Source organism: Nomascus leucogenys, chromosome 7b (assembly GCF_006542625.1).
Source record: "Nomascus leucogenys isolate Asia chromosome 7b, Asia_NLE_v1, whole genome shotgun sequence".
Classification (NCBI taxonomy): domain Eukaryota; kingdom Metazoa; phylum Chordata; class Mammalia; order Primates; family Hylobatidae; genus Nomascus; species Nomascus leucogenys.
The window spans coordinates 14,403,163-14,420,506 of NC_044387.1; the positions used below are offsets into that span (position 1 = coordinate 14,403,163).

The 17,344-nt window shown below is 39.3% G+C and overlaps 1 protein-coding gene across 31 annotated transcripts in view; it reads left to right on the plus strand.

The window, feature by feature from the left end:
• The window catches only part of RBFOX2 (RNA binding fox-1 homolog 2), a 290,938-nt gene that overhangs the window by 192,161 nt on the left and 81,433 nt on the right, over positions 1-17,344 (plus strand). For 6 of the 31 annotated variants that reach the window (XM_030815659.1, XM_003264693.3, XM_030815660.1 and 3 more), the window contains exon 1: positions 470-864. The exons of the other annotated variants lie outside the window; for them this stretch is intronic. In XM_030815659.1, coding sequence (XP_030671519.1) covers positions 838-864 — 27 coding nt within the window. In that variant the 5' untranslated portion in view covers positions 470-837. Of the gene's footprint in view, positions 1-469; positions 865-17,344 lie in introns of those variants that run through there. 31 annotated transcript variants of the gene reach the window in all.

The window sequence follows — 17,344 nt, forward strand, 5'->3', positions numbered from 1 at the left end:
CTCATTACCTCTCTCCTCTCTTTTAGTCCTTTGCTCTCACTAGGCTGGTTTGGTCTTCCAGGACAAGCAAGTTCTTGCATATTCCTGTTCCTTGAAAAACCTTCCAGTTAGTGGTCATGTAATAGCTTTTCACTTCTTCACATCTTTCTTGTTAAATCCACTGCATCTATAAACTGTACATCAGTAAAAATGTTTTATTAATATTAAAAATAATTTTGTTTCATTTCTTATTTATTAGACATTCATGGCTGGAATCTCTTAAATCTGTATTAACTATAGTAAGCTGCTATGAATGCTTCCAGTGCTATATAATTAATTCCATCATCGCATCCTTAAAATATGCCAGCACATGGCGCTTGCCCCTCCCTCTTTCTCCCTCCCTCCCTCCTCCCCCCTACACACACACACACACACACACACACACACACACACACACACACGCGTGCGCACAGTGCACACCAAACTGCCGTTCTCCAGCAGGCCTGCTTCTGGAGTTGGGAGATGTCAGCCTGCGGGGAGGGGGTGGGGGGAGGAGGAAGAGGTGGGGCTCTACTCTGATTAATTACCTTAGGCATTCAGGGGTGGGGCTTCCTTCAGCCATCTGCCTGAGATATGGGAGGGAGCTGGAGAAAGAAGGAGGGGGAGAGACTGCCGGAGAGGAAGAGAAAAGAAAGGAAGAAACATTAGAAAGAAAAAGGAAGGAAAACGGTGTAAAGGGAGATCAATTACCCACCCTTAAATAGCTAGATTGGGGGGGGAGGGGGGTGGAAAAGAAAGCTGTGGAGGTGTGCCCCAGCACGGCTGCTTTGAAAGGTTTATCATCTATCCGTTTGGTTTATGGAGAAAAAGAAAATGGTAACTCAGGTAAGATTTGTGCTTCCTCGGTATGTTTCTTTTCTCCTCTCTGGGATCTAAATAATGGTTTGAGGGTGGAGTATAGTAAGAAGAGTTTTAATTATTATTGTCTTCTTAGAACAGCCCAGATTTATTGTTATCTGCTGAAAAGTCTGTGTCTGTTGAGTCCGTTTATGTGTGTGTTATGTATCCGTATCCTTTCTTCCCCCTCCCTCAACTCCATAGCAGATTCCTGTTTCCTGTACTGTGCAGCTGTAGCTCAGGAAAGACCCTGTGGGGATTTGTCTACCTCTTTGTCTTGGTTCCGAGAAGAGGGAGGGAGAGAAAGACTGCAGAGGTAGGAAGAGATTCTTGTAGACTGCCAAAAAGAGGGGAGCAGGATTCCTTGTAAGAATTTCAGAAGAATTTGTGTTATAGGGAAATCTGATTCCTTGTTCACTTTGGTTTCTCAGGATTGGCTATGGAATTGTAGTTTTGCTGTTACTCTGAACTGCTTATTAAAAATGAAGGTTAGGAAAGAATGTTTCATTTTCATGGCTTTGTTACTGGCAAAGAAAATTTTCAGTAGGAGCATTCAGGTGTAACAGAGGCAGGTAGAGCCCTCCTTGACAGGAGAACGAATCTGAATGTATAAATCACAATCACACAGGCTTTAAAATACATTTGAAGGAGAGAGAGTAGGAAATGGAAGATATCTCTCCTCCCTCTGTCTCCCCTCTCTTTCCTCTCTCTTCTCTTCTCTCTCTCCCACTCCCACTCACTCTCTCCCTCAAGTCCCTCAAATCCCCCTTTCTCTCCTCCTCCTTTTCCCCTCTTTCCCCCTGCCTCTTTTTGGTTATGCCAGGCAATATCTAATCTGCATTTTAGCAAGTCATTCCTGACAAATGGAAAGGTGAATGCTCTTCCACAGTTCTCCCTGGCAAGGCAATTTTTCTTGTTAGCATCCTTCTGTACGCTCCATTACCGTTTTTCCTTTATGTACAGGTTAAGAGGAAATGATGAGGCTCTGATTTATCAGTGAGAAATCATTTACACTGTACAACATTCAAATCCTTTAGTCTCAGACTTAAGATCAGTTTCACTCCAGGTTTCTATGCTCTGTGGGGAAATTTCATCACTGGACAGTGCTTTCCTTTTAAGGAGGTTGCCCTTTTTTTGTATTCTCTCTTCTCTTCCTCTCCCAGTCACCACCGGAGGGCGAGAGAGCCAGCTAGCTATCAGGATAGAGGCATCATTTTAGGAGCTGGAATCCTGTTTAGTTATATAATGCCCTGCAGTGCTGTTTGGAAGGAGGGAAACCTGTAGGGATATTTTCCCATTGGGACCTGGAGGAAAGAAGTTTCAAATATATCTTTTCAAAGTAATTTTTCACCAAATCTGAGTTTAGAAAATTTCAACAAACTCCTTCCTCTTTTGGAAAAGCGGAGAAGCTTTTGAAATGTTTCTCTTCCATGTGTTATCCCCTCATCATCAGTCTAATTACCTCTTTTGAAATACTGCTTTATTTTTTTAAAAAAATTTACATAAAAGATAAATCCTGCTTCTGGATTCTCTTTGTTGCTTGGGAGATGATACTTGCTTAACCTTAGAGCCCTCATTCAATTTTTATTAACTGGCAATATTAGAGGGTAACAGCTCTCTTCATGCTTAGCAATTACTGAAGGCTTTTCAATGACTTGACTTTTCATTATTTGTTTTTTAAACTAGTGAAAGAATGATCTAAAATGGAAATTTTTGTAATGAGTTTTCTATTGCCTCTTGGAACATTTCCCCTTAGTTTCTAGAGGAGCTGGTAAGTGTAGTGTGTGTGAGCATTAAGTTAGAGTGCACATGCTTATGCACACTTAATATTGTGGTCATAATAATTAGTATTTAAAGAAGCCATAAGTTTAGGAATGAAGTAGAAGAAATAAATGGAAACTAGAAAGAGAGATTCTGGGGTGCTTAATAATTCTAATAATAAAATCACCTGTTTTATCAGGATGTGCTAAATATTGAAGAAAAGTTATGAGTTTTTGCCCATCCTGAAATTATACAACTGGAAAGGATAGAATATCAAATTTGTGAATTTTTAGTATTCCAGCATATTTGTTTTGTTGTGTATACTTTCTGTGTTAATGTAATGTACATAGTTGTTAGTAATCTAGGGGGAAAAAAATCAAAGGAAATAACCAGCTGGGCCAAATCTTTCATTTGTCCTGTGGTTGTGCGCGTGTGTGTGTGTGTGTTTGAGCCAGACATTCAATCCCAACATTTGATAATGACCTGTCACATAAGCTTTCTCAATATAGAATGTCTATACTGGCGGTTAGGGCCGGGTTATCAAAGTTAAACGGTTTATTACAACGTAAGAGCGATGTATGGATATGTTTTCACTGTTTTGCTACGTAGGTTCTTTCCATCTTCAGATGGTACCATTTCTATAGTCCCCAGTTTCCATTGCTCAGCTGTTGGAAAAGGGCTTTCAGTGGATGACTTTTTCATCATACCATATTTGATCCTTGTCAGTATTTGCACAGTGTATGTGCTTTATTATTACATATGCTCTACTTTTATAGGGCCTGTTTTTGTTTTAATTATCAAACTACTCTGTCATTTATAGTAATAATCAGTGCTCTGCTAAAAAGCAAATGGCAATTCAATCACAAAATTCTAATATAGCAGATAGACATGCTTATGTGATACTTAAAACATTAATTTTATCGGCTGTTCATGTATATGTTGTAGGAGTATTTCACTGAGATCTCTTATTTTTGGGCATATAGACCAGATTATTGCATCTCATATTTATGAAAATAGCAATATGGAATATGAAGGAAAGATAAATCATTCTTGTACTATGTGTAAAATTCGAAAAACAAAATTGCAAGTGACTTCAACACTAATTAGCAAAAAATAAATGTTTAGCCAAACTCAAATTCCGTTATACTATCTATTGTTGAAAAGGAAAGTGTACTAGGCAGAGAGGAAAAGATTTTACAGTATGGATGTGAAAGAAAATTTTTGTACTCTACTATGGTATAAGACTAAGACTGCCAGTTTCTGTGGAACACAAAGCCCTCCCTTTCTTGGACAGCTCAGTGCTTCGCTGGCATTTTCTTCAAAATCTGTTTTCCATCAGGACCAAGAGGAGGGAAGGTGTTAGGAATAAGGGAGGTTGGAAAGGGGGTTGCTGTTCCTTTAAATAGTGCAGTGAGTCCATGTGGCAGCAGGCCGCTCTGGAGTGTATTCTTTTGTAATGAATCACCAGTTCCATTGTCTGCTATCTCCCCTCTTTGTAGCTGGAAGGCTGAAGTCTTTCACCTGAGCTGCTGCCAGTTCGCTCTTCTGTTCCTGGGTGGTTGGGAGAAGAGAAGAGGGAGGGTATTTTATGCTTTAATTAAAGACAGATAAGAGAGCAGGTATGTTTTGCTTTGTTTCATTTTCTCTTTTCCTGTTTTTGTTTGTCTGGTTTTTGAAAGGAGTTGGAGTAGAGAATCTATTCTGTGATTTTGCTAAGCATATCCCATTTTCTCTGAATTCTGGAGGTCCTCATAGCGTTTAGTCTCCATTTTGTGGCACTGCTTTAAAGTGATTCCATTCGGTTGCCTGCCAGTCATGCTGCCTTGCCACTGGAACCTTATCCCACCCTTCATCCAGGGAGCTGCAACCACACTGTTAGTTTTGGCACACTTTCCACTTTCTATGGGCTTTGCAGGATTTGGGGAGTTGGAGGATAGGCGGGGATTGTGGGTTGGAGACTAAATTTATGTTCCTTTACAATGAAAAAAAAAAAAAAGCCTCACTTTTTCCAGAGATTTGGTTTCTTTCTGAATTCTTCTACATTGCTCCATATCTTCAGTTATAACCATTTCCTCGCTGAGGCCAAGATTGTCTCTTGGAAAGTATTGCTTTTCTAAAAATTACTTAGCTTTCTTGAAAAGATAACCAGAATTTCATAAATGAATCTATGATAAAATCCGAGCAATCTTGACTCATTAAATTGTTTTTTCTGTCTTAGTCACCCCCTAATCACACACACTTTTCTCTTTCTTTTTTGGCCCCCTTCTCTATTTTTTCCTTTATCTTTCTCCGTAGTTTTGCAGTTGAGTCTAGGTAAGCTTAATATTTGACAACCTATTACTTAAATTTGTATTGCTACAGAAGACATCTTCATATTGAACAGTAATGACATTCCTCATTCCTCTCAGTGATAAGGCATAAGCTCAAATTCCTGGTTTTGTTCCTCCAGTTTTCTGTTCTCCCCTGAGAAATTCCAAACTCTGATCTACACAGATTGCCATATGTAAACAATTTTATCTCTCTCAAATTTGAACTTTTCATCATGTAATTCCTTACCTAGGGGTTGTTTCTTGGACATCTGTTTATGATAGACAGATAGTTTCTGGGAACCAGTCATACTAGATGATACAGCCCCCTTTACCCACCCTGGTCTCCTTCTGGTATACCATACCGCTCCGGGATCTGACATTATTGGTATCCCACATGTTCCCTTCTGAAGTTATAATTCCTCACTCTTTTTTTTCAACATTTCCAAACCACTGTCAAATCTTTTTTGAACATTTCCTCCCAACATTTTGTATGTGAAATCTGCCAGGCACAAATAGAAGGCTCCCCTGCAGTAAATATTTTGCTCTTTTGATTGTAGCACCTTTCTTAGTGGGCTCCAGTGTTCAACCTCTTCTAGGCAGTGAGAAATGCTGCATTCTGCCATCACGATGTGTTGTGTCTATTTCCCAGACTCTTAAATGTTTCTCTATTACTATTAGAATGATTAAATTCAGGAAACTAATTCATTAGAGGTCATTGCCAGAGTGAATCTGATTTTGTCATTCCTGTGCTTATACCTTACAGTTGCTCCCCTTCAGTCTCTGAATAAAATCCTGTGACCCTGCATAATCAGGAACCTGGCTGTCTCTCTAGTCTCATCTCCTGCCATCCTTTTCTTTATTTATTTCATTCTAATGACACTGGCCTCTTTGCTGTTCTCTTAACATACCTGAGACCCTCCTGCTCAGGACCCTTCTGCTTTTCTCCCTGCCCAAAATGCTCTTCCCACTGGTACCCATATGGTTTGTTCTACTCTCAAATATTTCTTCTCAAGGGAGACCTCTCCCTTAACTTCCCTAGCTAAACCAGCACTCCCTCATGACTCCTACCTTCATTCTGCTTTTTCTTCACTTGTCACTGATTTTAGTTCTTACCATTGATTGTTATATGTTTGTTTGTTTTCTGTCTCCTCCCCTGACCTCAAACAGAAGCTCCCTGAGATCAGGATCCTCGTCAGCAGTCTGTTGTATTCCCAGTGTGTAGAATAGTGCCTGGCACATAGTCATAATAATAGCTAATCTTTATATATGCTTATGATGCATTAATATCAGATACCGTTCTAAGCACTTTACCCTCATTAACTCATTGAATCCTCTCAGCAGCTCTGTGTTATCTCCATTGTACAAAAGAGGAAACTAGGCATATGATGATTAAGTAACTTGCCCAAGTTCAGACAGCTACTAAGAGATGTTGTGGGGAATGATATCCAGACAGACTGGCTTAGAAATTGATATTCTTAACCACTGTACTCTAATGCCCCTTGTAGGTATTGGGTATTCAGTAAATATTTGTTGAATGTGTGAATAAATTAATTTAGTTGAGACTCTGATTCATTTCTGAAATTTCCATCCCTGACTTAAGACTTTGATAAAACACTTGCAGTAATGGAATTCGTTGTTGAATAAGAGGACTTCATTATTATAATATGTAATAAAGTATACATTATTCTATGATAAAAATATTAATATTATCTAATAATACTAAATAATAATGCAGAGCACATACCGTGCATTAAGCATTGTCTTAAGTGCTTTACATATTTTAGGGCATTTATTCCACTCAGCAGCCTTATACTTACTCAGCAGTACTATTAATGTCCATGTTGTAGAAATTAGGAAACCCAAGGAGTTTGGCTCCAGCATTTCTGTTCTTAACCACCACTAATAATGACCATTATTAAAATAAGTTTTTGTTGTTTTATACCTACTTTGTGCCAGTCAATTTTACATACATAGCATATTTACAAACATAATTATTCATATTATGTATCACTTGTCAATCATCTTTGAGGTAGGTGAGGTTTTTCCCATTTTTTGCATGAGACTTTGAGATTCTAGAGTTCAGGCAACCTGGTGACTCTGGAAACAGAGAGAGATAGGTTTCAAACTGGAGATCTATTTAGTCCCAAATTCGCATGCTCTTCCATTATTCTGTGAACCTCATAAGATAAATAGTTCCATTGTTGGCCGTGAAAAGTAGAAAAGTTTTCTTTATGAGCTGAAATCTGTTTTCATTATTGTCTTCTCACTCCTTCTCGTTTTCTTATCTGGAGTTACATTGAGCGGTTTCATGTCTTCTACATAAAAACCAAATATTTGAAGATACTGCTGAACGTTCCCTTTAATCTTCTGTTGCCTCGCTTATTTTTCCTACTTCCTTGAATTACTCCTCATAGATATGAAAACATATGGTTTCCAGAATGTTTACTGACCGTCCTAGACTAATTGCATTAATTTATATGAATGATTTGTCATTTATGTCTAATCACTAAGTAAAAATATTAATTATGTTTACTTTTTAAGTTTTATTGATACATAATTATACATATTTATGGGGTACATATGATATTTTGATACATGCGTACAATGTGTAATGATCAAATCGGTAATTAGGATACCCATGACCTCAAATATTTATCATTTCTTTGTATAGAGAACATTTCAAATCTCCCCTTCTAGCTATTTTGAAATACACAATAAATTATTGTTAACTATAGTCACTGTGCTGTTGAATATTAGATCTTCTTCTTCTTCTTCTTCTTCTTCTTCTTTCTTCTTTCTTCTTTCTTCTTCTTTCTTCTTTCTTCTTTCTTCTTTGTTTTGGAGACTGAGTCTCACTATGTTGCCCAGGCTGGAGTGCAGTGGTGTGATGTTGGCTCAGATCTCGGCTCACTGCAATCTGGGCCTCCTGGGTTCAAGTGATTATCCTGCCTCAGCCTCCCAAGTAGCTGGGACTACAGGCGTGTGTCACCATGCCCAGCTAATTTTTGTATTTTTTGGTAGAGACAGGGTTTCACCATGTTGGCCAGACTGGTCTTGAACTCCTGACCTCAGGTGATACACCCACCTCGACCTCCCAAAGTGCTGGGATTACAGGCATGAGCCATCGCATACAACTGGCGTTAGTCAGTTTGTATAGCTCATTGAACATGTAGTGTTGTTGGCAATTTATAATTTCAAAAATGAAGGGATATTACCTTGAACTCCTAAAAAGAATAAATAGAATATTGTTTTTCTCTCCACTGTAAAGCATGCTCTCAGCTGATTGGCAGGAATCTACCTGTTTTTTAATCTCTGAGTCTTGCCCTGATCCCTCAAAGGTTACTGTCACTGAGTAATGGAAGTCAATAATTATTTTATGAAATTATAAATGAATGCTTTTATGTCCACAAATGATACAACTATATTCTTTTTTCCTAATGTTAATTATGATTCCTCGTAAGAAGTTTGGAAGAGGCAAACTGGGACTCAAGTGAAGGAGATTGGGTTTTGAAAAGACTCTTAACTGAGAGCAAAGATCCACGAACTTTTTCTGTAAAGGGCCAGATAGTAAACAATTTTGGCTTTGCAAGCCATGTTGTTTCTGTCACAACTACCTGGCTTTGCTGATGAAGCATTGAAGAAGCTATAGATGATAAGTAAATGAATGGTTGGTTGTAGCTGTGTTCCAGTAAAACTATTTATGGACACTGAAATTTAAGTTCCATCTAATGTGTATGTGTCACAAAATATGCTTCTTTTAACTTTATTTTTAATTTTTTTTTTTTTTTTTGAGACAGAGTCTCGCACTGTCACCCAGGCTGGAGTGCAGTGGTGCGATCTCGGCTCACTGCAAGCTCCGCCTCCTGGGTTCACACCGTTCTCCTGCCTCAGCCTCCGAAGTGCAGGTGCCTGCCACCATGCCTGGCTAATGTTTTGTAATTTTAGTAGAGACAGGATTTCACCATGTTAGCCAGGATGGTCTCGATCTCCTGACCTTGTGATCCGCCCACCTCAGCCTCCCAAAGTGCAGGGATACAGGCGTGAGCCACCGTGCCCGGCCTCTTTTAACTATTTAAAAACGTAAAACCATGCTTAGCTTGCAGGTTATACAAAAGTAGGCGGAGGGCTGGCTTTGAACCACAAGCTATAGTTTGCTGATCCCTGACTTAGAGGGATACAGGACCTCGCAATTTCCTTTATAGCATAGGTAAGGTTTTCCCATATAGCTTCATGACAGAGAGACAGTTTTGAGTGGTTCTGGCAGGTCATCATGGATCCCTATTATAATAGAATGAATCCCCTGATTTGCTCTCTTATTTCCCCAGCCCCAGAAAATATGAAGATTCTTCTCCTTCTGTACTTCCTTTCTCCCTCCATATGCTGTATTTTATACCTTATTGCTTTTCATATACATTTTCATATTTTTTTAAAACATTTTTCATGTAGTTATATACTATATAACAACATTTGGGTCAACGACAGACTGCATACACAATAGTGATTCCGTAAGATTATAGTACTGTATTTTTACTGTCCCTTTTCTATATTTAGACACACAAATACTTAGGTTTGTGTTACGCTTGCCTACAGTATTCAGTATAGTCACATGCTGTACAAGTTTGTAGCCTAGGAGCAATAGGCTATGCCATATAGTCTAGGTGTGTAGTAGGCAATACCATCTAAATTTGTGTAAGTACACTGTGTGATGTTCACACAAAGACACTTGCTTAAGGACACGTTTCTCAACATATCCTTGTCATCAAGTGACATATGACTATTGTTTTTTACTTTGGGCCAGAATGCATTTTTCTCCCACATGATTAATTTGTCCTTAAAGATTCTGCTTAGCTCTCACCTACTTCAGAAATCTTCCTGTCTCACAGAGTTGTCCCTCTGTGCCTCATTAACATTCTATATGCATTGTTCTTTTAGCTTATACGGTACTGTAATTGTGAGTACATTTCTGTGTTTTTCCATCAGACTATAGTTTCTTTCAGGATTGGGACTATATCACTAGTGTTAGCATCCAGCAAATTATTTCTTTTGAGTTAATTAATGATTTTTAACTTGCTAATTCATTGATCGTGTCCTCTTTTGAAATGTTGAATGGGAGAGTTAAATTGGGTAGTCACTTATAAGGTAGTGCTTATTACTTAAATCAGTTAATACTTAACACACATGTAGTTTGGGAAATAGATGCTTTACATGGCTAGAAGATTGGGAGCATTTTGGAATAAACAACTATTTGAGGGACACAGGAAACTCTTGTATTGTAGATGTTGTAGTGGAAGTGGAAGCCTGTGTGTATGACGATAAATGGCATAGGAGTTCTAGCCTCCTGGGGAGTCAGGCAGGAAGGACGAAGGGCATGACTCCTGCAACTGGGGAAAGGCCACAACAGAGAAAGAGAAGTGGAAGGTGACAATGAAATCTTAGGGATTGGCAACCCATGGCAAGTGTACCAAATGTGGTATATTGAGCATAGTCATCTTCCTCTCTGCTTTGCCTTCCACTCAAGATGGCCAAGAGTTAGATTCTTTACCTACTACTTTTGAAAACTTGTCATCGCAGATATATAGCAGATCCTAACCAGCCATTCTATGTCATTTTCAAGGCTCACTATTCTTTTAGGTCTTTTGCCCTCCTTCTCTCTGTTTCTTTTTGGATCTTTTCTATATGGTAACATCAAATGTACTTACCTTTTTTTCCCTGCAACGTCTAGTCTGCCATTAATCCAATCCAGTGGGTGTATGTGTGTTTTTTAAATCTTAGATTATAGTTTTCGTCTCTAGAACTTTTATGTGGGTCTTTTTCAAACCTCTCATGTCTCTTCTTAGCATGTTCATATTTTTCCTTTTTTATCTTGAACATATGGGACACATCTGCTTAATGTCCTCATCTGCTAATTCTAACATATGTATTAGTTCTGGGTGAGTTGTGATTAATTTATTTTTCTCAGCATTATGTGTTGTAGTTTTCCTGGTTCTTTGCGTGCCTGGTAATTTTTTATTGGATGCCAGACATTGTGAATTTTATCTTGTTGGATTCTAGATAATTTTTTATTTCTGTAAATATTCTTGAGCTTTATCTACAGCACAACTACATTTCTTAGAAAAAGTTTGATCCTTTCAGGTCTTGGGTTGTTTGTTTGTTTTTTGAGATGGAGTCTCACTCTGTCGCCCAGGCTGGAATGCAGTGGCGCGATCTCGGCTCACTGCAACCTCCGCCTCCCAGGTTCAAGTGATTCTCCTGCCTCAGCCTCCCGAGTAGCTGGGATTACAGGTGCGTGCCACCACGCCCGGCTAATTTTTTGTATTTTTAGTAGAGATGGGGTTGTTTTGCTGTGTTAGCCAGGATGGTCTCTATCTCCTGACCTCATGATCCGCCCGCCTCGGCCTCCCAAAGTGCTGGGATTACAGGCATGAGCCACCACGCCCGACCTCAGGTCTTGTTTTTTAAGCTTTGTTAGACAGGACTAGAGCTGTGTTTAGTCTCTGGTTAATTTTTCCTGGCCACTGAGGCAAGACTCTTTTTAAGACTCTAATGGATGCTCCTTACATCATTAGGTTTTCCACTCTGGCTGTTAAGAACAGGATTATTCTTGGCACTGTGTGAGCTCCTAGTACTGTTCCCTGTATTTCTTTCAGGTGGTTCTTTCCCCAGCCTCTGGAAGTTTCACACATAGATGGTGGCAGTCATCACTCAACTGAGTACTTGAGATCTTTAGAGCTCTCTTTCTCTCTGCAGTTTTCTCCAGTACTGTCCCCTGTGCTGTATTGGCTTCTCCAGACTTCTAGGTCTATCTTCTCAATTCATGGAACCCACCAGGTTCTGCCTGGGTCCTTCCTTCTCTGCTGCAGCCTGGAAACTTTATCCATGTGATAAGTTGGGGCAGTTATAAAGCTCAACTTGCTTGTTTCCTGACTCAGGAATCTGTCCTTCCTTGCCTACTAGACAATGTCTTGAGTGCTGTTGTTTCATGTATTCGTGGTTTTTTTAGTAGTTTCAGGTAGAAAGAAAAATCTGTTGCTTTTTTTTTTTTTTTGAGACAGATTATCAGTCTGTCAGCCAGGCTGGAGTGCAGTGGCACAATCTCAGCTCACTGCAACCTCCATTTCCCAGGCTCAAGCAATTCTCCTGCCTCAGCCTCCCAAGTAGCTGGGATTACAGGCATGTGCCATTATACCCTGCTAATTTTTGTATTTTTAGTAGAGATGGGGTTTCGCCTTGTTGGCCAGGTTGGTCTCGAACTCCTGACCTCAGATGATCTGCCCACCTCGGCCTCCCAAAGTGCTGGGATTACAGGTGTGAGCCACCACACCTGGCCTTAAGTCTGGTTCTTGTTACTCCATCTTGCAGAGGAGTGAACACATACTTTTAAATGAAAATTAAGCAGTGTCTCATTGAGTATATTTTTAATTTATGAGTGAAAATCAGTTGAACAGTTTATTTCAAGGAGTATTAAGGAAGAATGCTTAAGATGTGTAAGTAATCATAATACAAAGTGGGATATGGTAAATTACATGAAAATGATGTCAGTGAAGTCTTGTTAAAAGCTTATGTGAGGAAAGAGTTTGAGAAGTTTGGCAGAAATGGAAGGTGTGAGGAGAATGGCTATGGCATTGTTTTTTTTTTTTTTTTTGTGTGTGTGTGTGTGTGTGTGTATATGCGTTATACAAGACATTATCTGAAACTAGCATCAAATTCTTTAGTATTGAGTGAGGTTTAGTGGTAGGATAGTTTCAGAGAGCTTAGGACTGATAAAATCAATGGGGGAAAAAAGTCATTAGCAGAAATACCTAAGCAAGAAGACAGGAAAAATAGCGTTTCCATGTTTTTGTAGTTTGGTGTGATTTGTGGTCTTGTGGAAAAGGAGAAACATCCTTTTTTCCTGGGTATTACCTGCCCTTGCAAATCTTGCAGAATAGGGAGGGAGAAAATTCAAAGTACTATTTTTTCACTGTGTTAAACAATGTAAAAGATAGGGGCACTCCGGACTGTGAAAGTGATGACCACTGCTGCAAACTTGATGGAACCTTAGAAAACCTCAATAAGCAATATTTAGACACTTTGAGTCATTGCTATTTAAATGATAATCAGATTATCTACAGATTTCAATGGCAACACGTTGTAGAACTAAATAAGTAGATGGCATTGTTTAGAGCTTTCTTAATTTCAGTTAAAATGTTCGCCTGACTGTTGTTTGCTAATATACAGCAACTGTGACCAAAAGCTTATCTAAGTAAGGTAATTCCCCCATCCACGGTGTCCCTTTTCATGGTTTCAATTACCCATGATCAACCATAGTCTGAAAATACTAAGGTATGGTATTTTGAGAGAGAGCGAGAAGGAAACCACATTCTCATAACTTTTATTATATTATATTGTTATAATTGTTCTATGTTACTATTAGTATTGTTGTTAATCTCTTACTGTGCCTGATTTGTAAGTTAAACTTTCTCACACTTATGTATGTATAGGAAAAAAAACAGTATATGAGGGTTCAGTGCTATCTGCAGTGTTAGGAATCTACTGAGAGTCTTGGAGCATATGCCCTGTGGATAAAAGAGGCTACTATATATGCTTTAAAGTTTTCCCTCCTGAGGAACCAGGGGGCATTTTTGAAAAACAGGAAATGCTGGGGGGAGGTTTGTTTACTTTTATTTAGCCTATCTCTTATATGTAATCTTCAGGAAGAAGAATGTGATTTTTCCCCTCATATTTGTATTGATGTGACTGTTCATATGAAAAAGAACATGGAGAACTTTAAGATTATAACTCAGCTGTTAGCATTTATATTTTGGACTATGTATGCTTTCTATTTTTTCTTATTCTTTCACAATAATAGTGGTAATTATTATCTATCTATATCTATATATATATATATATATATATTTTTTTTTTTTTTTTTTTTTTTTTGAGATGGAGTTTCGCTCTTGTCGCCCAGGCTGGAGTGCGATGGCGCGATCTCGGCTCCCTGCAACCTCCGCCTCCCAGGTTCAAGCAGTTCTCCTGCCTCAGCCTCCCAAGTAGCTGGGATTACAGGCATGCGCCACCACGCCCAGCTAATTTTTTCTATTTTTAGTAGAGACGGGGTTTCTCCATGTTGGTCAGGCTGGTCTCGAACTCCTGACCTCAGGTGATCCACCCGCCTCATCCTCCCAAAGTGTTGGGATTACAGGTGGGAGCCACCGTGCCTGGCCTAGAAAATTATTCTTGAATGAAGCTGGATATTGTAGTTGATTTAATTAATAATGATAACGAAATTTCAAGTGAGGAAGATGATAAGAGAAGAAATAGATATGTCTTTTTATTCTTTTTTAAAGTATGCCCTGTTTAGCATTGACTTGACTTTCACAGGAAATGTGGAGTGAAAACTACAAACATTTTCATTACTAAACAACTATTAAAGTATGGATGGCTTCTTTTTGGTTCTTCTGTTAGCTGGTTTCGGGTATCCCTAGTTCTGTCTTCCGCAGGCCACCTTTCTTAAGTTGAGATAGGTTTTCCTGTTCAGTAATAACAGTCTGTTTATAATATCATTTTTGGTGACTACTTCTAATATAGGATTCCCCTTTCTTCTCTAGGCTGGCCTCATTGTGATAAAGGATTCAATGTTGCAATCACTGGTTTACATTTCATTGCCATTCCTGACTGAAGGATCAGAGTCCATGGCATGCCTTATTGATCCATTTGCTAGAGATCAGTGGGGTAACGGGAATTATTTTCCTCTTTAGACTGCATTCTGATCTTGGCTACTATTGCATTCATGAAGAAGGAGGGACGTGAAAAATTAGGCATTCTAACTGGTAAATACTTGATGTTTTCTTTTGTTTCTGAGAGTAGTTAGACCATTGCAAATCTTTTCTGTTTGTAAGGATTTAAAATAATGTTTAGCATATAGTGCTGGGTGTGTTTGTAGATGGCATTAGGACTGTGACTTACAGCACATATTTAGGGTTTTTTTTTTGAGATGGAGTCTTGTCCATCTCATCCTGTCGCCCAGTCTGGAGTGCAATAGCACGATCTCGGCTCACTGCAACCTCCGTCTCCTGAGTTCAAGCGAATCTCCTGCCTCAGCCTCCCGAGTAGCTGGGATTACTGGTGTGTGCCACCACACCTGGCTAATTTTTTGTATCTTTAGTAGAGATGGGGTTTCACCATGTTGGCCAGGCTGGTCTTGATCTCCTGACCTCGTCATCCACCCGCCTCAGCCTCCCAAAGTGCTGGGATTACAGGCGTGAGCCACTGCATCCGGCCACATATTTAGTTTTGATCCTTCTCTGAGTTGCTTTGCTTCCTGTAATTTAAATGTGTCTAATTTATTAAAGCATAAGTACACAGGCAGTTTCAAAAATTGTAGTAAACACTTTATTTTCCTTTTAATCTTCTCTAATTTTCTTTTAATAAATCTTCGAGTTCTTAAAGGTTTTTTAAAGAAACATAAATGTTTAATAGTTATTTAACGTTTCTCAAATCTATACAGGAAACTGGAATTAACAGAACTCATTTATGGTTGAAATCTTGTTTTGCAGAAAATAAATCATGACTTCTGGGTCAAGATGATAGATAGATGCTTTCATTTGTCTCACATCTCTTATAAGACTCCACTGAAATAACAGCATAGAAGTACAAAAAATAAACCAGCAACAGCAAATAGATTTTTCAGTTTTTCATCTGCAAAATGAAAAGGTGAAATGTAGCACTAGTATAACAGGAGAGTTATTAAATTTCTGGAAAAGCTAAAACAAATGAGGACCAATTGTTGGATGAAATGGAGAATAAGCAGATGCCTGTCGGTGAATACAAGGAGGCTGCTTGCTAGTGGTATGGAAGCCAGTCTGCCCAGGGGGAACCCGTGGGAGCTCTCTGAGCAAAAATGAAAAACAGACAGAAAACAGAAGAATTCAGTGTTTATTTAGGGGATAACTCAGTTACCTGGCATTGCCAGACCCTTTCCAACCCCTTCCCAGTGGCAGTAGTCAGTAATTACTATGCCACCCCTTTTCTCTAGCATTAACAAAGGAAAAACAAGGCCGGACGCGGTGGCTCATGCCTGTAATCTCAGCACTTTGGGAGGCCGAGGCAGGCGGATCACCCGCGGTCAGGTGGAGACCCAGCCTGGCCAACATGGTGAAACCCCATCTCTACTAAAAATACAAAAATTAGCCAGGCGTGGTGGCAGGTGCCTGTAATCCCAGCTACTTGGGAGGCTGAGGCAGGAGAATCGCTTGAACCCAGAGGCGGAAGTTGCAGTGAGCTGGGATTGTGCTACTGCATTCCAGCCTGGGCAACAGAGCGAGACTCACTCAAAAAAAAAAAAAAAAAAAAACTCAAAGGAAAAACAAAACATAAAACAGTGTTTGTCTCCAAAGAAATTGATCAGAATGTTTGGGGAAAGTTAATTTTGTGTGTGTGTGTTAGATATTGGCACCTCTTCGTTTAGTCTCATATTTAGGGGGATGGAGAGGGAGGGCATTCTGCACTTCGCTAGTGGCTTACACTAAAACAAAGCCTGCCAGTGACATGCTCTTCTCTGTCTTATACTGAATTCCCATTAGAATTTTAATTCCAAAGAGAGATGTAATCAGAAAGCAAATTCACAGAGGAAATTCATACTAGCTAACAAGTCCTTTTACCTGGGTTACCAGTATATGAGGATCATTAGAAGTCTTAGAGGAACTTTTAGCATGAAAGAGACCAGAAAAAAACAAAAAGAAAACCTGAACCTAGGGGCAAAAGATAATGCAGGAAACAGAAGAGAACCTTAAAGGAATCTTCTAACTAAAATACTCATAAATACTCATTTATAAAACCAGTACTAGGTATAATGAAGAGGAAACAATTAGAGAATGCAAAAGGAGATTTAGAACATTATTGTCAAGGAAAGCACAAAGTAGAAGGATAGCCAAATAGAGTTGGGGATGCTCCCAAAAAGTAGAGGTTTAAGTCACCAAAATGGAAAATACAAGACACAAGTCATAGACTCTGTTCTTAGCTAGTGTCTCTAGAAAACTGAGCCTGAAACAAAAACCTTACCCACTAGGAGGGAAAGAAGAGTGAGACAAGGCAGAAAGGCTGGCCCTGTCTTTGTAATAGGCCTTGCTGATTGCTTGGTTTTACTGGAAGTCTAGAGGAAGGTTGTGTAGAGCTATTGCTTCTCTGTCCTTTCCATCCAAAGAAGGTGTGAAGAGGTGTTTATGGTTTCCTCCCATTTCCTGCTCCTCCCCCTTTTGGTCAAAGTTTGCCATACAGTTAACTCACTTGACCCCTTCCTTCAGTGGCCTCAGGAGAGGAGGCCAGCTCCTACAGTCCTATGGTCAGAACAGGTCTGTATTGAGCATGTGTTGCCAAAGCTTGGGGGTGGTCAGAGGAGTCAGTAATCCCTAATGGCAGCC